At 45.0% G+C, this 23,385-nt stretch overlaps 3 protein-coding genes across 11 annotated transcripts; 1 reads left to right on the forward strand and 2 right to left on the reverse strand.

Moving 5' to 3' along the window:
- Positions 1-1,933: 1,933 nt before the first annotated feature.
- entr1 (endosome associated trafficking regulator 1) lies at positions 1,934-8,672 on the reverse strand. 7 transcript variants are annotated; one of them, XR_011687133.1, is made up of 11 exons: positions 8,534-8,664; positions 7,627-7,776; positions 7,325-7,446; positions 7,147-7,243; positions 6,585-6,687; positions 6,060-6,198; positions 3,953-4,026; positions 3,741-3,852; positions 3,347-3,409; positions 2,987-3,164; positions 1,934-2,420 (listed from the first exon to the last, which is right to left on the reverse strand). XR_011687133.1 is itself a non-coding variant. In XM_071472321.1 (11 exons), exons 2-11 carry the CDS (start codon positions 7,685-7,687, stop codon positions 2,333-2,335), a joined length of 996 nt encoding a protein of 331 aa, XP_071328422.1. In that variant the 5' UTR covers positions 7,688-7,776; positions 8,534-8,664; the 3' UTR covers positions 1,934-2,332. The 7 variants fall into 7 exon arrangements, 6 of the variants coding, with proteins under 6 accessions (XP_071328422.1, XP_071328421.1, XP_071328423.1 ...); XM_071472321.1 differs by having other exon boundaries at positions 2,987-3,126; positions 6,585-6,685; positions 7,148-7,243; XM_071472320.1 differs by having other exon boundaries at positions 2,987-3,126; positions 8,518-8,651.
- Positions 8,673-8,724: 52 nt separating this feature from the next.
- Positions 8,725-18,806, forward strand: chek2 (checkpoint kinase 2). Of its 3 annotated transcripts, XM_071472318.1 has the most exons (15): positions 8,725-8,866; positions 9,588-9,873; positions 14,320-14,444; positions 14,818-14,950; positions 15,498-15,588; positions 15,678-15,774; positions 15,994-16,047; positions 16,189-16,253; positions 16,353-16,452; positions 16,715-16,801; positions 17,286-17,449; positions 17,578-17,693; positions 17,818-17,903; positions 18,404-18,469; positions 18,555-18,806. In XM_071472318.1, the coding sequence occupies exons 2-15, from the start codon at positions 9,597-9,599 to the stop codon at positions 18,684-18,686; spliced, it is 1,593 nt and encodes a 530-aa protein (XP_071328419.1). In that variant the 5' UTR covers positions 8,725-8,866; positions 9,588-9,596; the 3' UTR covers positions 18,687-18,806. The 3 variants fall into 3 exon arrangements, with proteins under 3 accessions (XP_071328419.1, XP_071328417.1, XP_071328418.1); XM_071472316.1 differs by having other exon boundaries at positions 18,404-18,806; XM_071472317.1 differs by lacking the exon at positions 8,725-8,866 and adding an exon at positions 8,981-9,243 and having other exon boundaries at positions 18,404-18,806.
- gstt2 (glutathione S-transferase theta 2) lies at positions 17,998-23,031 on the reverse strand. The gene is made up of 5 exons (XM_071472329.1): positions 22,782-23,031; positions 22,065-22,152; positions 21,410-21,560; positions 20,370-20,546; positions 17,998-20,285 (listed from the first exon to the last, which is right to left on the reverse strand). The coding sequence occupies exons 1-5, from the start codon at positions 22,903-22,905 to the stop codon at positions 20,139-20,141; spliced, it is 687 nt and encodes a 228-aa protein (XP_071328430.1). The 5' UTR covers positions 22,906-23,031; the 3' UTR covers positions 17,998-20,138.
- Positions 23,032-23,385: the final 354 nt, after the last annotated feature.

Below are 23,385 nucleotides of genomic sequence, written 5' to 3' on the forward strand. Positions count from 1 at the left end.
ATGTTTGAGTCTTTTCTTAAAACTTTTTAAAACAATTTATTCATTGAATAAAATCTAACATATTGAGCGGTTTATATGGAAAACATTGTAAGGGGCAAAACATCAAAGAATAAATAATGTATATTTTTTTAAAACATGGATCTTTTCCTAAAACTCTTAAAAATCAAACCAAATGTAACAGGATGAAAACCAAAGCACAGATTGTCGCCAGAACATCACTGATTCAATTCAATTCAATTCAATTCAATTTTATTTGTATAGCGCCAAATCATAATCTACATCATCTCAAGGCTCTTTACAGGGTCAGGTCAAGACCTTATTTTGTTACAGAGAAAAACCCAACAGTTCCCACAAAGAGCAGCGCTTGGCGACAGGGGGGAGGAAAAACTCCCTTTAACAGGAAGAAACCTCCAACAGAACCGGGCTCAGGGTGGGGGGGTCTGCCTCGACCGGTTGGGTTTAGGAGGAGATAAAGGGGGGGGGGGGGGGGGGGGAGAGAGAGAGGAGAGAAGAGAGAGAGAGAGAGAGAGACCAGGAACAGCTGTGTCGGTAATGTAGCTGTGTAATGGTGTTATCAATAATAATGACAGGTAACAGTGGTTAATAGTAAAGATGAGTAGTGGTGGATCTGGATCCAGAGAGACCTGCAGAATGAGGACAGAGAGAGGGAGAGAGAGGAGAAGCACAAACTACGGAGGAGAGAAAAAAAATCTGATCATCAGGCAGAACTGAAAACCAAACAACCAGACATCTGAACAGCTGAAACCATCAGTCAATTAACTGAGCAACAGAAAATCAGTTGGCAACCTTTTTGATTATCACCAATTTTCAATCAAAACAAACATTACCAAGCAGACTTACAATGAATCTCTGAGTTTTTGAACTGTGGGACACATTTGAAGACGTCACTGTGGACTATGGTAAGTATTTTTTATTTGTTTACTATTACTGACATTTATATACCAATCAATCAATCAACAGATAAATAATCAGTAGACTGATTGATAATGAAAATAACAGTTAGTCAGAGCTCCTGCTGCTGCTCTGTGGCTGTAGTTTAAACTTGGCAACATCATTTTCTTTCGTGGTGATGCAGTTTTTTGTCTACGCAGCAGGTTATTGAGTGTCACCTGTCACAGTGTCACAGGTTGAGATGCTTCTTCTCAGGTTTCAGGGTCTTTAAATGTAGGAGCTGTAATTCATCCACCTTGGTGAGTCTATAAGAGAGGCCCTCAGGACTGTCCTAACACCCAGCTGAGAACCACACCATGGCTGGTGGTACGGTGAGTGCTGAGGGGGGGCTTTTAGAGGGAGAGGTGACAGTGACTGTTTTCAGGATCAGACACACACACACACACACACTTCTACTATTAAACAATAGGCAGCAATTATCCTCAGGCCTCACAGCTTCTTCTTGATTCTTTGGTACATTAATACCAGGTTACTGAGAGCCAGATCATGTGGTTTAGAGCCAGGTCATGTGGTTTAGAGACATTTGGACCTACAGTGCCACTCATGTGGGAACACTATACTCTGCGGAACCTGTGGAGAACCACATGTGGATGTTGGCCACACCCACTCCAACACTGAGGTCTTTATTGATCCTGAAGTGATCGGACCTCCAGTGAATGGACCTCTCAGGTCGGACACTGTGGGCAGGTGCTTATGTGGCAGCAGACAGGTAATGTTTGGTTGCCGGACATCACCTGAGTCTAGACACAGAGACCTGTTGTGGGAGGTGTGGTCTCTAAACCCTGATCTGAAGAGACTGTTCAGCACAAAGAAAAACGTATCAAACCATAAACATTTATTTCCCTGTTAGAAAGAGTTCTGCTGTCATGAGGCAGGTGATGTCCGACTGATTTGAACAGGAAGTGACTGATGTTTGGTCTCAGTTTGGTTTTTTCTCCTCAAACTAATAAAAATAACAAAGTGAGATTGAACGAAGTGTTTTATTATAAAACAGCTCAGAGTGAACACATGAAGAACACGCGAAGAACACGTGAAGAACAGAAAGGTTTTAATCCCACTCACACCTGTCACTGATCAGTCTGTGATGTCAGCAAACCCACCAATCAGGAACCAGAGGTCCTCCAGTTGCTGTGATGTCATCAAAGGTTCAGCACAGGTGAGGAGTGATGGACAACAAGACCTGCTGACCTCTGACCTCAAAGAATGTCCTTTCTGGGCTGTTTCTACTACATCCTCCTGTCCAACAAGACAAGGATTTGTAGCAGGTCTAGAGGAGGTCCAGAGGAGATCTGCAGATGGAGGGGGGTCTGGTGGACTGGAGGAGGTCTGAGGGTCCACAGCAGAGGCAGAAGTGGTCAAGTCAGGACTCTGAGTTGACAGAGATCTTATCGATGGACTGAAGCAGCTGAGAGACCAAACGCAGAGTCTCTGCTTCCCCCAACAGCTGACTGAAGACAAACAGGTCGGAGAGAGGGAGACAGGTCAGACAGAGACAGACAGGTCAGAGAGAGAGAGAGAGAGACAAGTCAGAGAGAGACAGACAGGTCAGAGAGCAAAAGAGACAGGTCAGACAGAGACAGACAGGTCAGAGAGAGAGAGAGAGACAAGTCAGAGAGAGACAGACAGGTGAGAGAGAGAAAGAGACAGATCAGAGAGAGAAAGAGACAGGTCAGAGAAAGAGAGACAGACCAGAGAGAGAGACAGACAGGTCAGAGAGAGAAAGAGACAGGTCAGACAGAGACAAACAGATCAGAGAAAGAAATAGGTCAGAGAAAGACAGATAGATCAGAGAGAGAAAGAGACAGATCTGAGAGAGAGAGAGAGAGAGAGACAGGTCAGACAGAGACAGACAGGTCAGAGAGAGAGACAAGTAAGAGAGAGAAAGAGACAGGTTAGACAGAGACAGATCAGAGAGAGACAGACAGATCAGAGAAAGAGAAAGAGACAGGTCAGAGAGGCACATGTCTGTCTGTCTGTCTGTAGTCCACCTGTCTGTCTGAAAGGATGTACTAACCGGATGGAGGAGTGGGCGTGGCTTGCTGTCTTGTTCAGGTACTCAGATGCCACCTGTGCATTTTGTCTCATCGTCATGACAACCTGAGACTCTGCCGCCTTCAGACTGTCGTTCTCCGAGCGCAGAGAGTCCACCTCCACCTGAGCCACACACATATTAAATACAGGTGTATACACACCTGTCAGGTGTGACTGCTGAGTCTCTGGTTCTGGACTCTGTACGTCCACATCATGAAACACATTGATCAGAACTGGCCAGACGTTTTTAATGTTCAGGTGCTTTTGTTCCCTCATCAGTGAAATGATGGGAACGATTTCTTCTGATCAGCTGATCAATCATCAATAAAACGTCCTGACTCACCTGCAGCTGCTGCAGCTCCACCTTCAGTCTGGAAACACTGCTCTCTGCTTTCACTGCTCGCTTCTGTGAGAGACAGACAGGTCAGAGACAGACAGAAAGGTCAGAGACAGACAGAAAGGTCAGAGACAGACAGGTAAGAGAAAGACAGGTTCGTTGAGAAGGGAAAAGTCTGTCTGTCTGTCAGAAAAGGCGAAAGTCCAAAACAGCAGTACGCTAGCTAACATTAGCCTTGAGGGCTAACATGTTTACTGTTGCTTGGTAACACCATCAGCTGTGATGAAATCTGTAGACCCCTCCCATCACCAGATGACCTGGACCAATCATCATCACATCTGAGGTCTTCAGCACAGGTGTTAAGATGAGCAGTGAGACGTGTCACCTGTCGTCATCGTACCGTCATCAGGTGGAGGTTCTGCTCCACAGAGTGAACCATGCTCTCCAGATCCTGAGCCTCCTTTTCCTCCTGACGCCTCCTCTGAAGCAGCTCCTCAGAGAGCTCCAACACCCTGACGGGGGGAGGGGGGGTACAGACACAGGGGCATGATGGGTAAATACTCTGTCTCCTGATGGTTAGGTGGTGCTGTCATGTGATTGGTTGGTGCTCACCTGCGTTCACTAGCATCTGATCTCCTCTGCAGCTCCCTGATGGTCCTCCTCAACAGCATGTTCTCCTCCTTCAGCTGCACACAGAGGCACAGTGAGCTGATGACATCAGCTCTGACTATAACCTGAACCGGTCTGGAGACTGGAACCTTAAAGGAACCTCACTGAGCTGGTTTAAGTTCTATTCATCAGACTTCAGTCACATTAAAAAGGACCCTCCCTGAGTTCCACAGGGTTCTGTGTTTGGACCAGTTCTGTTCATTTACAGTGCATCCGGAAAGTATTCACAGCGCTTCACTACTAGCGCTTCCACACTAGTTATGTTACAGTCTTATTCCAAAATGGATTCAATTCATTTTTTACCTCAAAATTCTACACACAATACTTCATAATGACAAAGTGAAAAAAGTTTGCTTGAAATTTTTGCAAATTTATTAGAAATAAATAACAAAAAAATCACATGTACATAAGTATTCACAGCCTTTGCCATGACACTCAAAATTGAGCTCAGGTGCATCCTGTTTCCACTGATCATCCTTCAGATGGTTCTACAACTTGATTGGAGTCCACCTGTGGTAAATTCAGTTGATTGGACAGGAGTTGGAAAGGCACACACCTGTCTATATAAGGTCCCATAGTTGACAGTGCATGTCAGAGCACAAACCAAGCCATGAAGTCCAAGGAATTGTCTGTAGACCTCTGAGACAGGATTGTATGGAGGCACAGATCTGGGGAAGGGGACAGAAACATTTCTGCAGTATTGAAGGTCCCAGTGAGCACAGTGGCCTCCATCATCTGTAAATGGAAGAAGTTTGGAACCACCAGGTCTCTTCCTAGAGCTGGCCGCCCGGCCAATCTGAACGATCGGGGCAGAAGGGCCTTAGTCAGGGAGGTGACCAAGAACCTGATGGTCACTCTGACAGTGCTCCAGCGTTGCTCTGTGGAGAGAGGAGAACCTTCCAGAAGGACAACCATTTCTGCAGCACTCCACCAATCAGGCCTGTATGGTAGAGTGGCCAGACGGAGCCACTCCTCAGTAAAAGGCACAGGACAGCCCACCTGGAGTTTGCCAAAAGGCACCTGAAGGACTCTCAGACCATGAGAAACAAAATTCTCTGGTCTGATGAAACAAAGATGGAACTCTTTGGCCTGAATGCCAAGCATCATGTCTGGAGGAAACCAGGCACCGCTCATCACCTGACCAATACCATCCCTACAGTGAAGCATGGTGGTGAGAGCATCATGCTGTGGGGATGTTTTTCAGCGGCAGGAACTGGGAGACTAGTCAGGGTCGAGGGAAAGATGAATGCAGCAATGTACAGAGACATCCTTGATGATAACCTGCTCGAGAGCGCTCTGGACCTCGGACTGGGGCAAAGGTTCATCTTCCAACAGGACAACGACCCTCAGCACACAGCCAAGATAACAAAGGAGTGGCTTCGGGACAACTCTGTGAATGTCCTTGAGTGGCCCAGCCAGAGCCCAGACTTGAACCCGATTGAACATCTCTGGAGAGATCTGAAAATGGCTGTGCACCGACACTCCCCATCCAACCTGATGGAGCTTGAGAGGTTCTGCAAAGAAGAATGGGAGAAACTGCCCAAAAATAGGTGTGCCAAGCTTGTAGCATCATACTCAAAAAGACTTGAGGCTGTAATTGCTGCCAAAGGTGCTTCAACAATTGAGCAAAGGCTGTGAATACTTATGCACATGTTATATTTTTGTTTTTTATTTTTAATAAATTTGCAAAAGTTTCAAGCAAACTTTTTTCACTTTGTCATTATGGGGTATTGTGTGTAGAATTGGGGTAAAAAATGAATTGAATCCATTTTGGAATAAGGCTGTAACATAACAAAATGTGGAAAGAGTGAAGCGCTGTGAATACTTTCCGGATGCACTGTACACAGGAGACGTTCTCTGTTATGTAGACGATACCAAACTGTTCCTGTGAAGGCTGATGAGACTGATCAGCTGACCTCTCCACCTGTTCATTCATACCCCTCTCTCTCTCTCTCTCTGTCTGTCTCTCTCTCTCTCTCTCTCTCTCTCTCTGTCTGTCTGTCTGTCTCTCTTTCAGAGACAGAAGCTGCTGTGTGTGTGTGTGTGTTACCTGTTGTATCTGGCTGCCCCTCCCACTCCTCCTCCTGCAGGAGGTGGCTGGTTCAGCCATGGAGGTCTCATCATCTCCTTCGTAGTTCTCTCCTCCTGCTCCTCCTCCTCTCTGCTGGACTTCAGGTTTGAAGGAGAATCTGTTTTTTCCAGAGAGATTGTTAATGGTGGTTGTGTAACTGTTGTGTTGTGCTGACAGGTTTACATCAGTGTGAGGTGGAAACATGAGAACCTTCAGGGGTTCCTAATAAACTGGACACTGAGTATAGGTTCAGTCACATGAATGTAAACCTGAGGAACAGACAGACTGATGCTGTCTGAGGCCCCTGACGGTCCAGGTGCTACAGGCCTCTGCCTCCTTCGCTTCACTTCAGTCTGCTGCTGACAGCAAACACTTGCTTATCTTTCACAGTTGGAACTTAATGATAATTACAACCTGACATGAAGGCAGCACAAGCCCTGAGGTCCCTCACACCAGCAGACTGTCTGTCAGTCTCAACCCCCCCCCAGAACAGACATAACTCACCTGGTCTCCTCCTCTTCATCATCCTCCTCCTCCTCCTCTGTACAGAGGGAGGAGGTGCTGTCAACACCTGACTGGAAGCTCTGCCCCCACCCCTCCTCCTCCTGATTGGACAGACAGAGACAGTGTTGGTAATAATTCACCTCCCCCAGAGTTCTGGAGGAACTTTTGTAGAAGAGCTCAGAGCTGAATCAACCTACAGGCTGAAGGTTAGTGGTGGTGACGGTGAAGTCATGTGACCGTGGGCTCGTTGGTTTACAGCCTAACATGAGCTTTTTACTGCTGCTGGTTGTGTTTAGGCTTCAAACATCAGAAAGTGGAGTCATTAGTGAAGATGATCCTGCTGAACCAAACCTGTCAGGGTCAGAAACTGTTGCTGATTTTCTCTGATCATCCAAAACACAACAGAGAAATCCTATTGGCTGTTTGTGGAGGGAACCAGGTGATGATGACTTCCTCCTGCAGGACTCTATACATGTGCTCTGTTCTGTGACCAGTTCTGATCAGACCCGAACCAATGAGCCCAGTGATGGTGCGAGATGATGTCAGTGATGATGTCACTCTACCTGTGCTGCCAGGGAGGGCTCTGAGAAGAAACAGCTCTGGATTTCTGGGTCAAAGGTCAAGTTCCCGACATCAAACAGCTGCTGAGAGCTGCTGGACTATAGACACAGTCAGTCAGTCAGGTGTCCTGAGGTCAGGTAGTTCTTCTTCTGCTGCTGCAGACTCTGTGGTCTCCCTACCTGCCCCTGTGTCTGCTCCTCCTGCTGGTCCTGGTCCTGGTCCTGATGTGGATCCTGGTTCTTCCAGCGTAGAAACTCTCTGAAGGAGAACGGGTTTAGCTCCTCAGCCTCCACCTCCTCATCTGGAGAACAGAGACAGAGTCAGTGCAGACCATTGACCTCACCTGGATGATTCTCCTCAGGTGTTGAGGTTCTATCAGACCACTGGATCATGTATCACCAACATCATATCTCCTCTTTCCACATACAGCTCATCATCCTTCCCTTTACTATTAATGTCATGTGTCTGTCAGCTCCATCACCTGCTCTGTGAACCACCTGTCCTCTGTTCACCTTCCAGACAGGGAGACATTTGAGGGTCATATTTTGGTGTCATGATGTCGCTTTGGAATTTTAGACTAACACAGGTCCAGCAGCGTTTCTGAGAGTCTCTGTTTTAGGGGCTGAAGACTCTGGAGGAGAGAGGACGGAGGAGGAAACAGAGAAGAAGAGACGAGTTTAAAACTAAAACAAAGAAGAGACAAGTTTTAAAATTAAAAGTGTGGACGGAGCCTCAGAAACGCTGCTGGACCTGTGTTAGTCTAAACCTCCAGGTTGTGTTGTAGTCTGGACAGACACAAACAGAGACCTGTGGAAACGATGACGTAGACGCCCACGGTGGCTCCTGATTGGCTGTTATCAGCCTGGACTACCAGTGGTGAAACAACATGGAGAATGAATGAAGGTGTTCCTGACCTTGTTGTCTCTGCAGCAGCTGTTGTTCAGCTCAGTTCTGGATTTGAACTCTACAACTGTCTCTGCTGTTCCTCCTTCAGAGGATTTACTGGAACCAACCGAGAGGAGACAACCTGCTTCCTGTTTACACCGGCTCGCACATGCTCAGTGTAGGTGTGTGGTCATGTGACGTATTTTCAGGTGTGTTGGTGTGGAGGAGATGGTTTTAGTTTTAAAACAAAAACACAGAAATGTGGACGGAGCCTAAATCTACTGCAGGCAACACATCAACTGTAGAGAAATACTGCGGCTGCGCGACATGCATCATGATTTCATCGACCTTTAACCTCTGTGTGATCATCAGTTTAAGTCTCTGCTGATGAAATACAGATGTTGTCATGTCATGTCTCAGCGTTTCTGAAATTTTCTTCATAGCAAACTAATAACAAACTGTGACGTCAGCTGGACCGCGGTCTCACCTGGACCTGGACTCACCGTCCGCGATGATCAGGGTCTTCGGACTCTTCTGTCTGGACATGATGACCCGCAGGTCTGCGTCACATCATCGACCTTCCAGTCCTCCCGGTCCCGTCTCTCCCCTCCACCACAGAACCAGACCCGGAAACACACCAGATCGCCCCAAACTCACATGATCCACCTTCGGACTTCTCATTGGCTGGCACCCTCACGTGACACAAAAGTAAAATCTGGAAACGTTTCCGGTCCCGGTGAAACTGCTCCACACGTGTCCCGTCCACGGTGTCGGCCCGGTTTGTTGACCTCCGGAGACTCGGAGGAGAGTCCGCCCGGAGCGGACAGCCTGACCCGGTGAGTGTCCCGCTGATGTTAAAGCATTAGTCCGGGTTAGTTCGGCACGGCGCGGCACGATTAGTCCTGGCGGTGACGTGAAGCAGCTTGGCGGGCTGGGCACGGATGTGGATCCGGATGTCAAACCGGGTTGTTTGGTTCTGGTTTAAATTCAGCTCTGATAGGGTTCTTCATCCGGCTGTGATTGACAGGTGGTGGGCGGGGTTAGTGAGCCAGGAAAGTTTCGGGCTGGATCTGGTCCTGGATCAGTCCAGGATCTGCCTGGTGCACCTCCGAGTCAGCTTCTCAACCCACAACGAACTTCATTTAAAATCCTCTAATTTAACGCTGCCTCGCTTGCCTGCAGTGTCATATTTGTCGGACGTGGCAAAGCCGAGGTTTGATTTATGAGACTCCTCTGAAAAACTTATTTCATGTAGAGTCTGTGCCGAAGTGGAGAAACGTCTCTGTGAGCTCTGATAAAAGTTTCACTGTGGTTTTCTATGTTGGTCTTGTGAGTAGTTAAGAAAAAATATTTTAAATTGTACAGTTATGAAATGCAGTTTGGCGTGGAGCTGTGAAGAAATGGATTTGTAGAGAAACCGGAGGCTGGAGCAAAAAAACTCTTCTAACGAATTGAACCGTTGCCCCAAAGATCTGACCAGTATGACCAGTATGACCAGTATGACCAGTATGACCACACCAGTACAATCTAACGTGTTCTAATGTGTCTAATCTGCAGAACTAGAAAATGTCTGAAGAAGTTCCACATGAAAGGGACCAGTGCCAATCTCCCCAGTCCCCATCCCAGGCCCAGTCCACCCAGTCCCCATCCCAGTCTAAGTCCCAGTCCCAGCCTGGTTCCAGTTCTTCCAGTGGGCCAACCTCAGGTAGCCAATCATCCAGCGGCTCAGGGACTCTGAGCAGCATGGACACCATCCCCGTCACTCTGCCCTCCGTCCCTGAGGAGCCTGAACCACAACCCTGGGGGCGCCTGCTGCCCATGGCCCGAGGCTTCAGGAGCCACGGTGAGTTCACCTGTTATAACCTGCTAACACGCTAGCATGGAGGCTATAGCTAACACTAGTTCTAAAGTTAACACTAATACTAGTCCTACCGTTGGTAATAATACTAGTTCTAATACTGGTATTAAACCTGCTAAACCTATTTGAATATGGCTACAACTAACACAGATTTTTTCAACAAATCAGCTAATTGTGATGTAACCTTTGTAAGCTGGAATGTAAAATCCTTGAACCACCCTACATAAGAAAGAAAGTATTGAATCATTTGGGAAAATTAAAGGTGGGAATTGCCTTTCTCCAGGAGTCGCATCTCCGAGCCTTTGATCATTTTCGACTCAGGGGAGGATGGATTGGGCAATCATATCATTCTAATTTTCATTCCAAATCTAGAGGTGCGGCCATCCTTGTTAATAAGAACATCCCATTTGTTATGTCAAAGGTTGAAACAGACTCCTCAGGGCGTTATATAATTGTAGTGGGCAGACTGTATAACACACCAGTTGTCCTAGCTAATGTATACGCACCACATTGGGATGATAATTCTTTTTTTGATGAATTTCTTTGCACATATCCCCAACATGGATACACATTATCTTATCCTTGGAGGGGATATGAACTGCACGTTATCACCTACTCTGGACCGTAGCTCACCTCGAGCTGCGTCCAAATCCAGTGCAGCATCTCAACTGCAGCTTTTTCTTAAAACGAATGATATAGCTGGCGCTTTCGAAATCCTACGGCTAGAAGCTACTCCTTCTTTTCTCCGGTCCATGGAACATTCTCACACATAGATTATTTCTTTATGGATAAAAACCTTCTTTCACTAATAAGAAAGTGTGAGTATCAAGCCATAATTATTTCAGACCACGCTCCCCTGTTGATGACTCTATGTGTACCAATTTCCCATGCCAACTATCACCCCAGGCGTCTTAACACTTTACTACTTTCAGATGAAGACTTCATTAAATTTATCTCCTCCGAAATAACTTTCTTCCTCGATCATAACCAGACCCCAGGAATGTCTCCTTTAACAGTGTGGGAATCCATGAAGGCGTACCTGAGGAGACAAATAATATCATATAGCGCAGCTAACAAATGATATTCTCAAATTAGATACTACACTTGCTGTCACCCCATCTGATGATCTATTCAAATTGCGACTGACTCTTCAAACAGAGTTCAATCTGCTATCAACAAGACACATTGAAAACCTAATAAAGAAATCAGAGTAAAACATATGAATTTGGTGAAAAGATAGGAAAGATTCTTGCCCATCAGCTCCACCAGAAAACTGTGGATAGAACTATAGCTGAGATAAACGATGAATCAGGCACTAAGCATATAGATCACTCTGAGATTAATTCATGTTTTCATAGATTTTACTCGAAGCTGTATGATAGTGAATCTCTTGGCGACCATGGTTTGTTTGATTAATTTTTCAAGAAAATAAATGTCCCCACAATTAATAACCAAACTGCATCCAAGCTAGACAAACCATTTTCGGTACTGGAACTTATGAATGCAATTAAGCTTATGCAAGCTGAAAAATCCCCAGGACCCAATGGGTTCCCGAGCGAATTCTTTAAAAAATTTGCAGACCAGCTATGTCCCATCCTTCTCTCTGTATTTGAGGAATCATACGCCACTGGTTCTCTTCCCCTAACTATGCGACAAGCGATTATCTCCCTTATACCTAAAAAAAGATAAAAACCTTCTATATTGTGGCTCATACGTCCCATTTCACTCTTAAATGTAGACAGTAAAATCCTTTCTAAAATGCTGACCTGTCGCTTAGAAGCGGTCTTGCCTTCAATTGTAACTGACGATCAAACTGGCTTTATTAAAGGTCGTCACTCCTTTTTTAACATTAGGCGCCTACTTAATATTCTTTATGGTCCCACTCCACCCGACATTCCAGAAATATTACTATCACTTGACGCCGAGAAAGTGTTTGATCGGGTGGAGTGGGATTATCTCTTTTACACTCTCAAACAATTTGGCTTTGGTGAAAAATTCATCTCTTGGATTAAAGTTCTGTATTCTTCTCCACTTGCAGCTGTTCGAACAAACAATAACCTCTCCTCATACTTCCCTCTCCATTGTGGCACCCAACAGGGTTGTCCTCTGTCACCACTCCTGTTCGCTATTGCGATTGAACCATTGGCTTTAGCGTTACGTGGTGAAATCAATATAAAGGGAATACGGAGATATGACTTGGAGAATAAGGTGTCCTTATATGCTGATGATATGCTTTTATATCTGTCTCATCCTTTAACTAGTCTACCAAATACTCTCAACCTGCTTGAAGAATTCGGCAAAATATCAGGATAGAAAATTAACTTACAGAAGTGTGAAATTATGCCAGTGAATATAGCAACTAAGCAAACTGACTTTGGTTTATTCCCACTCAAATACCTAGGAATTTGGATAACACATGCCTTTAAAGACATATTCAAAGCAAATTTTTCACCATTATTGACTCGCCTTAAGCAAGATATGGAATGTTGGAGTTTACTCCCTCTGTCATTAGGAGGCAGAATTAACATCATTAAAATGAATGTTTTGCCCAAATTCCTGTACATATTTCAGTGCATTCCCCTACACCTATCTAAATCCTTTTTTATGTCAGTGGATAATTTGGTGTCAGGATTTATATGGAACAAGAAAAACCCCCAAATACGGAAAAAGATATTACAACAGCATCGTAAACATGGAGGATTATCCCTCCCTAACTTCCAGTTTTACTATTGGGCTGCCAACAGTAGGTCTATGCTGTTTTGGAAAGATTCTCCATCCAGTGACACTACCCCTGAGTGGTTACGAATGGAAAACTCCTCTTGTCTTCATACTTCTTTACACTCACTTCTATGCTCAAAACTTCCTCTTTTGGATTCCATATCCAAATTCACCTCAAATCCAATTGTGAAACATTCTTTTAAAATTCTGACACAGTTCAGACGAAGTTTTTCTCTCAGGGATCTGCCCATTTGTGCTCCTATAACAAAAAAACACCAGTTCATGCCATCAATCATAGACAGTGCTTTTCATGAATGGGCTAATAGAGGAGTTGCCACAATAGAGAATCTATTTATTGATAATATTTTTGCATCTTTTGATCAACTAAAGCTTAAATTTAACATCCCAAACTCTCATCTCTTTAGATTTTTGCAGCTCCATAGTTTCATATCAACATCATTTACTCACTTCCCATCCCAACCACCCAATACCCTCCTAAATTCCATTCTGAAGCTTAATTCTGGTTCCAAAGGGAATATTGGGAACATATATTCCTTACTAAATAATGTAATTTGGAGCCTTTGACAACATTAAAGACTCAATGGGAGGGTGAATTGGGGTTTGAACTTCCTGAGGAGATTTGGGAAAGAGCTTTGGATAGAATACATTCCTCTTCAATTTGCTTAAGACACACAGTTATCCAGTTCAAAGTCATGCATCGCCTTCATTGGTCTAAAGTGAAACTAGCAAAGTTTGCACCTAGCGTTGATCCCATTTGTGATAGATGCAGGCAAGCACCAGCCACCCTCTCGCATATGTTCTGGTTTTGTTAAAAACTAGACAATTTCTGGCAGTCAATATTTAAAACTTTTTCAGATGTTTTACAAGTACCTATTGAAATTTCTGCCATTACTGCCATATTTGGAATAACTCCACAAAACACTCACCTTAACCGCCAGGCATAGTTTTTGCATCTCTCATAGCTAGGCGATTAATACTTTTTAAGTGGAAGGAGAAGATTCGTTACTCTACAAGAGGATGTATTCAAAATTTCATGCTACATGGAAACCTTTTTTGAATTATATAGAGAAATAAGATGTCAGTAATTGGTGTTCTATATGACTGATCCTGTATTATGTATAATTTGTAACCCAAAAGGACCACTCTCAATCACTTGCTGATTTTCTTTTATTTACTTGTTTATCATGCTGGGGGGGGGGGTTGTTTATGGTTTGATTGTTTGTTTGTTTGTTTACAGACTGTATAAAGGAGCAGTACCTGTTTGTTTATGGTTTGATTGTTTGTTTGTTTGTTTGTTTACAGACTGTATAGAGGAGCAGTACCTGTTTGTTTATGGTTTGATTGTTTGTTTGTTTGTTTGTTTACAGACTGTATAGAGGAGCAGTACCTGTTTGTTTATGGTTTGATTGTTTGTTTGTTTGTTTGTTTACAGACTGTATAGAGGAGCAGTACCTGTTTGTTTATGGTTTGATTGTTTGTTTGTTTGTTTGTTTACAGACTGTATAGAGGAGCAGTACCTGTTTGTTTATGGTTTGATTGTTTGTTTGTTTGTTTGTTTACAGACTGTATAGAGGAGCAGTACCTGTTTGTTTATGGTTTGATTGTTTGTTTGTTTGTTTGTTTACAGACTGTATAGAGGAGCAGTACCTGTTTGTTTATGGTTTGATTGTTTGTTTGTTTGTTTGTTTACAGACTGTATAGAGGAGCAGTACCTGTTTGGACGGGACTCTAAGTGTAACTACGTCCTGGATGATCCTGATGATCGAGGATCCAAAAAGTTCCGAATCTACAGCAAGAAACACTTCAGGATCTACAGAGTGAGATTACTGCTCATAATGATACTAACACGACTGTTTATATTATATGGGACTTGAAAGCAAGTACAGTCTGACTTCCTGCCTGTCTGTCTCTCTGCCTGTCTCACTGCCTGTCTGCCTGTGTCACTGCCTGCCTGCCTGCCTGTCTGTCTCTCTGCCTGTCTGCCTGTGTCACTGCCTGCCTATCTGTCTCTCTGCCTGTCTGTCTGTCTCTCTGCCTGTCTCTCTGCCTGTCTGTCTGTCTCTCTGCCTGTCTCACTGCCTGCCTGTCTGTCTGTCTTTCTGCCTGTCTCTCTGCCTGCCTGTCTGTCTGTTTTTCTGCCTGTCTCTCTGTCTGTCTCACTGCCTGTCTCTCTGCCTGTCTGTCTGTCAGGAGGACAATGAGGTCTTCGTGGAGGACTACAGTAATAACGGGACATTTGTTGACGGGATACTGATCGGTAAAGACAGGAAGCTGCCTCTGGTCAACAACGCCGTTCTGTCTCTGGCTGAACAACGGAACAAAGGTCAGAAAGTCAGTGTCAGGGCCGGGTTAACGGCCTCAGGGGCCCAGAGGGGCCCCGGGGCAAACACTTGTGAATCAGTTCAGTTTGTGACTGTCAGACTCTGTGGGACCAGGACTCTGACGGCTGGTTTTCACCTCTTTCAGTCTCAGCTCAATTTGACGGTGGAACCAATTAAATTACACAGGTGTCACACCTGTAGAACCCTGCAGAACCCCATAGAACCTGAAGAACCCCGTTGAACCCGTACAACCCTGTTGAACCCTGCAGAACCCTATAGAACCTGTAGAACCTGAAGAACTGCATAGAACACGCATAACCACGTAGAACCCTGCAGAACACCATAGGACCTAAAAAATCCTGCAGAACGCCATGGAACCTGCTGATCCCCATAGAAACCTGTAGAACCCACAGAACCCAGAGAAACTGAAGAACCATGTTGGCATTTGTCACTATTTTTCATTCTTTATATGTAATTAACTGAACCAGAAAATAACTGTTGGTTAGCTCACCTCATCCTGTCTGTCTCTCTACCTGTCTGTCTCTCCAGTCTTTGTCTTCATTGACCTGATGTCTGATGATCAGTCCAGTTTACCTAAAGAGCTTCAGGAGAAATATCTGCTGACTCGACGCATCGGCATGTGAGTCTGAGCAGCTTCACACTGTTTTGATGTCACTTCCTGTGTCCTGCAATTCATCATCTTATTGTGCGTGTGCGTGTGTGTTCCAGAGGCGTCTGTGGTGAGGTCAAACTGGCCTTTGAGAGATCGACCTGTAAGAAATTTGCAGTGAAAATAATAAACAAGAACAACTTTAAGTCTGAAGGGGTGAGTCTGCCCGTCTGTTCTCTGATTGGCTGAGACACCCCCCCTTCTTCCTTCCCTTGTCTCCTTGTTTTCTTCTTCTGACTGACATAGCAGAACTACAAACATGGTGTGTGAACATGCAGGTTCTCAGAGCTGCAGACAGACAGGCTGATGTTTCTCTGGATCATTGACAGGCAGGAATAGTGATCATGTGATCTGTGTGTTTTTGTCCAATCACAGACAGCGACACGAAACGCAAAGACAGAGATTGAGATTCTCCAGAGGATCGACCACGTGAGTCTGAAACCAAAAACGAGACACAAACATTAAATTGACTGCTCTGTGATGAAACACCAGCTGGATCAAGCACTCCTCTCCTTGTGACCTCTCCTTGTATCCTCTCTTTGTCTCCTCTCCTTGTGTCCTGTCCTGCAGCCTTGTCTCATAAAGACAGAGGACTTCTATCAGACAGAGGAGAGGTACTACATCGTGTTGGAACTGTAAGTTGACGTTTGTCTCCATATTTTCAATCTTTATTTAAAGGGCCAGTGTGTCAGAATCTTATTTAAAGGGCCAGTCTGGTGTTTTTCTGTCCTCAGGATGGAGGGAGGTGAACTGTTCCACAGAGTCAAGTCACAGCAGCAGCTCCGCGAGTCTGTTGCCAAACTTTACTTCTACCAGATGCTCAGAGCAGTCCAGGTGAGCTCAACCTGAGCTGCTGTTGCTGTGGTAACAGGTAAACATCTTCAGTCTCCTGTAGGCAGGCCGCTCTGTCTTTACCGGCTCCCGGTCGGCCCCCGGTCAGGAGAATGTAAAGATGAGATTTCTAGTAGAAGAAGTGTGATGGAGCAGAGGATTGTGGGTTAGTTTGTTGTTAGAGAAGCTGAAAACAGAAAAGACATCAAAACAAACTGTTTTCATCTGTGTGTGTGTGTGTGTGTGTGTGTGTGTGTGTGTGTAGTACCTCCACAGTAATGGAATCATCCACAGGGACCTGAAACCTGAGAATGTCCTGCTGTCCTCACAGGACGATGTCTGTCTCATCAAGGTACACACACCTGGACATTCAGCAGCAAAATTCTACAGTTTAGTTAGTTATGATGTAATAATGGAGTAGTGTTACTGCAATACTACTGCAATAATACTACTGCAACACTACTGCAGTACTACTACTGCAATACTACTGCAATAATACTACTGCAATACTACTGCAGTAATACTACTGTAATAATACTACTGCTATAATATTGTAATAATACTACAATAATGCTGCAATAATACTACTACAATACTACTGCAATAATACTATTGCAGTACTACTGTAAAAATACTGCAATGATACTACTGCAATACTACTGCTGAGATTCACATTGAGAAACACAGCTGTTGGTTTTACAGGTTTCAGTTATTTTGTCCAAACTCCCTGTGTGTGTGTGTGTGTGTGTGTGTGTGTGTGTGTGTGTGTGTGTGTGTGTGTGTGTGTCTGTCTGTCTGTCTGTCTGTCTGTGTGTGTGTGTGTCTGTGTCTGTCAGGTGACAGATTTTAACCAGTCCAGGATCCTGGAGGAGGCCGTGTTGATGAGGACTCTGTGTGGGACTCCCTCTTACCTGGCTCCTGAGGTCTTCACCCACGCCTCCACCACAGGATACGGCCTCGCTGTGGACGCATGGAGCCTCGGAGTCCTGCTCTTTGTCTGGTAGGCTCACTCTCACACCTGTCTCACTCTGTCTCTGTTTCTCACCAAATACTTGTTTCACATGGATTATTTCTGTTTCTATTTTTTCCTCAAGTGTCTCTCTCTCTGTCTACCTGTCTCTCTCTCAGTCTGGGTGGTTATCCTCCATTTCATGAGAGTTTTGGTCGTCAGTCCATCACAGATCAGATCATCAGAGGAGAATTTACTATGGTTCAGTCCAAGTGGAGACACGTCTCTGATCAAGGTACTGCAATACTACTGTATTACTAATGCAATAATACAGCAATAATACTACAGCAATACTACTGTAATAATACTGTAATAATACCACTGCAATAAGTGTGTGTGTGTGTGTGTGTGTGTTACAGCGAAGGATGTGGTGAGGAAGCTGCTGGTGGTTGACCCCAATCAGAGGATGACTATAGAGGAAGCTCTGCAGCACCCCTGGTTACAGGTAACTAACTTCAGCTGGTACACAGTACTGCAGTAATACTACAGAAGTACTGCGTCAGGATTACACCAGTACACATTCAGCCACAATCCTAAAGTTTATCATCATCATCATCATCAACCTTTATTTATTTCTTGGAGATACATTGAGGGATGATCCTCATTTTCAATGATGCCGAGATTACAAAAGCAGAAACAAAGCAAACAGTCAGAAGACAAATCAGTTTCTAATAAAACGACGATGTCCAGAAACGTTACTTCTAACTAGTGGAGAAGTAAGACATTAAAACTCTGACCACAGTCACAGTATGCAAGTATTCTCAGTCTCAAGTACTTACAGTATCACAGTAAAAGTACTTCCTGAAGTCACATGTCGACCAGTCTGAGTTACAAACTAGAGCTGTGGCTGCAATGAAAGACGCTAGCCAGGTGCATTATGGGAAATGTAGGATCCAGTGTTTGTGAGCTACAAGTCAGGACATTTCTACCTCTTCCTGTTTGAAGGATCACGTGATGATGGAGACGGCTCACAGACTCATGTACCCTGCTGCAGAACCTGCTGTCGCCATGGTAACCACAGACAAACACACACACACACACACACAAACACACACAAACACACAAACTGTTAGTAAAACTGACTCTGCCCCCCCAGCCCCCACAGCAGGCGGTGTCAGCCTCAGGTTCCTCCAGGAGGAAACGAGGAAGAGATGAAGGAGAAAAGGATGAGGATGAAGAGGAACATCCAGCCAAACGGAGCCAAGCCCCACCCCCTGCCCCACTGTAATGGACCAATCAGATCAAGCCATTCCTCAGGTCATGTGATTCAGCGACCTGTTCACTACTGAGACACTCCGCTGTAAATAAAGTTTGCAATGTTTTCTAATAAAATCTTTTATATTTTTCAGCCTCTGTCTGTTTGTGTTTGTTAAACCTGTGAACCTCTGTGAGTCCTGAACCTGTCCTCCAGGTGAACAGGGACACGTACAAACCTCAGCTCCTCAGCAGCTGAGGTTAAAACCTCCTGAGTCAGTCTGAACAAACATCAGAGCTTCTGAAAACCTGGTTCATTCATTTGTGGAGCTCCACACACATGATGACCACAGGACACTGCTGAAACAGTAAGTGGACCTTGAGTGAAGGGTCTCCTGCCTCTGTTTCAGGATGAAGACCAAGTGACAAAAACACTGCATCAGTTTCTTCACGTTGCAACGTAACAGTTCTACGACAGATTTTCTTGTTACCAGAATCCAAACATTTCTGCTTCATCACTTCATCTCAGAACAGCCTGTCTTTAAGACTGTGATGTGTTGGGATGTTTTATTTTATTTCTTTATCTTTTTACAGTGTAGTTTACAGTCTCATTGTTAATGTTGTCATGACGACAGTAAAGTTGATGAACAGGAGTAAACAAAAACAAAGGATTTCAATGTAAAAGTAAAAACTTTATTTCTCCTCATTTTTCCTGCTACAGTTATCTGATTATATTTAATCTGGTTTGATTTAATCTGATCTAATTATTATTGAACTGATTGAATCTGATGTTAAACTGCAGCCGTGAAATCTTCAGTTTCTGTATCACTGGATTTTCCTGCAACAACATCAAAATAATTTAGCAACAGCAGAAACATCCTCTGATCCACTGACCTGTGTTATGTTTAAGTGCTGTAGGAAAGTTGAGCTAAGATTTGAGTTGAACTTCTTATTGTCAGTAAAATGTTTTTAAACCTTCAGGTGTTACCTGGATCAGGTGGGTGGAGCAGATAGTCAGACAGACAGGCAGGCAGACAGACAGTCAGTCACACGGACAGGCAGACAGAGAGACAAACAGGCAGACAGACAAGGAGACAGACAGTCACACAGGCAGTCAGACAGACAGGCAGACAGTTCCTTCTAAGCTCAGCTGTGATCAGAGGTTTTCTGTCAGTGTTAGAAACAATCTGTAAATCAACAAATCGATCAGATCAATGAAATTGATTGCAGGAGTTTTGTTGTGAAGTAAAGTTAAGATTGTTGTTGAGGTGACGCCACAGGAGACGGAGACCAACACGACCAGACACATCATTATCTTCATCTTCATCCTCAGAGTCTCACCAGTGTGACTGAGTCTCACCTCATCCCATCAGTCTTTGGACTCATAATGATGATGATGATGATGATGATGTTCGGCTCCTCCTTCAGTCTCTTGGCCTTGCCCCTGTGTGTGACATCACTCCTATGGGCCGTTGCTGTGATGATGTCACAGCTTGGCTTTGCGGCGGTCTCTGACGGCGTACAGGACGGCGTGAGCTCTGTCGAAGGCGCCGCCGACAGCCGACTGGACCCTGCTCCTCCAGCTCTGCAGCTGAGGTCGATGCAGCAAGACGTCCCTGCCCCCGCCCGCCGGCTGCACACACACCGACATCCACAGGTTATCAAGAGTAACAGTCTGCAGACAGCTGATCAAAATCTACACCAATCAGACTCTGACCTGCATGAGCTCACAGACAGCAAGTAGGTCGGCCACAGTGATGTCATCACCGCAGAGGAAAGGCTGTCTGCGTAGGAACATGGACTCCAGTTTCTCCAGAGTGTCATCAAGCTCAGAGAGAGCACGAACCAAACGCACCTCATCCACCTGAGACCCAGACTGAGCCGGGAGGAGCACCTGAGATGGGAGGAGACAGACACAGGTGTGTTTGTCATTAGGGTCATCAGAATCTGATCTGTCTTTGTAAGGACCGGTCCTCATCTGATGGTTCAAACTCTGACATCACAGCTACCTCCCTCAGTGGTTGGTCAGCTGTGCAAGCATGAGAAAGTGGGTGGGGTCTGAGCTCCTCAGCTCAGCTGTTTATGTCACTGTTGATGTGAACAGGAGACACTTTCCTGTCCTCTAGGACTAAGTGATGTCACCACTATATATGTGTGTGTGTGTGTGTGTACTTGTACTTTCTACACAGTAAGGACCAAAAAAGTATTTTACTAACAGAGTGAGGACATTTTGGGAAAGTGAGGACATTTTGGCCGGTCCTCACTTTTTGAGACACCTTCAAATCACATGTTGAGGGTCAAGACTTGGTTTCAGAGTTATGGTTAGACCTGACCCTGTAAAGTGCCTTGAGATAATGTATATTATGATTTGGCGCTATACAAATAAAATTGAATTGAATTGAATTGAATTGAAGGTTAGGGTTAGGCTCTCAGGTGTGATGGTTAAGGTTAGGGTAAGGGACTAGGGAATGCATTATGTCAATGAGTGTCCTCACAAAGATAGAAGTACAAGTATGTGTGTGTGTGTGTGTGTGTTTGTGTGTGTCTGTGTGTGTGTGTGTGTCTGTGTGTGTCTGTGTCTGTGTGTGTGTGTCTGTGTTGGTGTGTGTGTGTGTGTGTGTGTGTCTGTGTGTGTCTGTGTCTGTCTGTCTGTGTGTGTGTGTGTGTGTGTGTGTGTCTGTGTTGGTGTGTGTGTGTGTGTCTGTGTCTGTGTGTGTGTGTGTCTGTGTGTGTGTCTGTGTGTCTGTGTGTGTGTACCTCCAGTATAAAGACTTTAGCAGCGTGTGGTCGTGTGTAGCTGTGATGCCAGGCTGTGTACTCATCCACTCGGGCTCGTCTTTCTGGTTGCCGTGGATACCAGTGCTCCGGGACGTCGTACCTGGTGGCCAGGTACTTCAAGATGGCATCACTGCAACACACAAACACAAACACACACACATGTTTGTACCTGTATTTGTGAGGACACCCATTGCATTCCCCCAACCCTGACCTCCACCTGGCTGGGACACACTTATATAATAAAGATATATCGTATTACATATTTTCATGTATTAATACATGTAATATAATAAAATATATATGTACGATAAAACATGTATTATAATTCATCCATGTGCACTTTTCAATTTTTTTAACTTTCCCGGCTGGTGCATCACTTTATTGTGTCCCCTGGAATCACTTCTGTTGTCATCTGTGCTACTGGCAGAACCTTTGTATATTTGGTTGTGTTGTGAGTATTTGCTGCACATGTGTTGTCAAACTGATGAATGTGTTTGTGTTTTGTCTGTTTGTATGTGTTGTGTGTTTTCTAAGTTGCTGTGTGTTGAGCTCTCAGGGCCACCGTACTCCAGGTGTAAACAGAATTATCATCACGAATGATTCATTTAAAAAAAGAATGTGTGTGTGTGTTTACCTCTCCGTGAGGACGAAGCCGTTGTCCACCATGACAGGAACCTTCTGCATGGGGTTCAGCTTGGTGAAGTCTGGAGTCCTGTTCTCTCCTGCACAGTTGAAAAAGAAGCTCAAACCAAACTACATTCAGAAATCGCGAGGTTTAATGCTCGCTGCAGTGTTTACCACACACAGACCCGGTACACTTTTCAGCACATGTTGTAACGATCATCAGGACTAACTCTGACTTTCGGCATGTCTGCTACTTAACAAGTACATGTTAATTAATTTCAGGTCCAGTCATAGGCTACTTCAAAAACATTCTCCACTGAAACGCCTCAGTGTAAACTGCGTGAATAATGTCACAGCATAAAATGACATTTCTACTTAAAGGGGCGTGGTTTAAAAGTTTATTAATCTGCCGAATATATCACAAGCCCATGGTAAGGTGTATTATATGTTCAGCTGTGTTCTATTCGTCTTATCGTTGGACATTTCAAACGTTAGCGTTGAACTGTCAGGTATTTAAATAGAGTTTTGTGGAACCGCGACCGCCGCCACGATCTGGGTCAAAGTTCTCGGGGGCAGAGGTCACGACGAAGAGGCACCTGAGCAGAAACGGTCAGACTTCCAGCTGCTGACAAGCTGCTAACTGAGCACAGCACCTACCGGCCGCTTAGTTAGCTCGTTACCCGGTGGGTTAGTTATCCCGGTAGCCGGTTAGCTGGTCAGTGCTCACCTTTCCTCAGAGCCACGGTGCGGACTCTGTGCGGGATTTTGGCGCAGTTAAGCAGCACGTGCACCGCCCGGCAGGGCTGCGACAGGAGGTCCAGGTACACCTCCAGCAGCCGGCCCGTCGCCATGGAGCCGGGCTGCTTTTCCACGGTGAACGCGGTAAATAAACAGGCGCGAAAGCGAACAGCTGATCTTCTTCCCGACGGTCTGGAGGTTGTCGCCCCCACAGGCCGCTCCGCGCGCCGCTCCGCGCGCCGCTCCGCGCGCCGCTCCGCGCGCCGCTCCGCGCGCCGAGGGAGGAAACGTGATGATGACAAATGCAACAGATCAGTATTTATTATAAAGTCATATGAATAATAATAATAATGTGTCAAATATTAGTGAAAAATAATACAGACTGATAGATGAAGTCTGACATGATAAGTAGTTGAAAGTGCTCATGATTTTTAAGAAATGTTAAGAAGGTCGATAAATAAATGTCTGATGTGTTTATTACACATCTGTCCGTGTGTCTGTCCTCAGACAGATGTGCTCCACAGCTGCTGTGTCGGGGTCATGACGCTCAGTCACGGGTTCATGGTTACGTCACTTTGACCGGTAGCGTGCGG

The sequence above is a fragment of the Trachinotus anak genome, unplaced genomic scaffold (assembly GCF_046630095.1).
Source record: "Trachinotus anak isolate AG129_WGS33_773 ecotype Australia unplaced genomic scaffold, CSIRO_AGI_Tana_v1 ptg000038l, whole genome shotgun sequence".
Classification (NCBI taxonomy): Eukaryota; Metazoa; Chordata; class Actinopteri; order Carangiformes; family Carangidae; genus Trachinotus; species Trachinotus anak.

Bases quoted from the DNA above. Each gene is read 5' to 3' on its own strand.
- entr1 (XM_071472320.1), bottom strand. From the start codon at position 7,687: ATGACCCTCAAATGTCTCCCTGTCTGGAAGGTGAACAGAGGACAGGTG. The intron at 6,199-6,584 runs GTGAGTTATGTC...TGGAAAAAACAG, and splicing joins GATGAAGAGGAGGAGACCAG to ATTCTCCTTCAAACCTGAAG. The intron at 3,410-3,740 runs GTACGATGACGA...TGTCTCTCACAG, and splicing joins AGAACCTCCACCTGATGACG to AAGCGAGCAGTGAAAGCAGA.
- chek2 (XM_071472316.1), top strand. From the start codon at position 9,597: ATGTCTGAAGAAGTTCCACATGAAAGGGACCAGTGCCAATCTCCCCAG. The intron at 16,048-16,188 runs GTGAGTCTGAAA...CCTGTCCTGCAG, and splicing joins TTCTCCAGAGGATCGACCAC to CCTTGTCTCATAAAGACAGA. The intron at 17,694-17,817 runs GTACTGCAATAC...TGTGTGTTACAG, and splicing joins GAGACACGTCTCTGATCAAG to CGAAGGATGTGGTGAGGAAG.
- gstt2 (XM_071472329.1), bottom strand. From the start codon at position 22,905: ATGGCGACGGGCCGGCTGCTGGAGGTGTACCTGGACCTCCTGTCGCAG. The intron at 20,547-21,409 runs GTACACACACAC...CTCCCATCTCAG, and splicing joins CTAAAGTCTTTATACTGGAG to GTGCTCCTCCCGGCTCAGTC. The intron at 20,286-20,369 runs GTCAGAGTCTGA...GTGTGTGTGCAG, and splicing joins CTGTCTGTGAGCTCATGCAG to CCGGCGGGCGGGGGCAGGGA.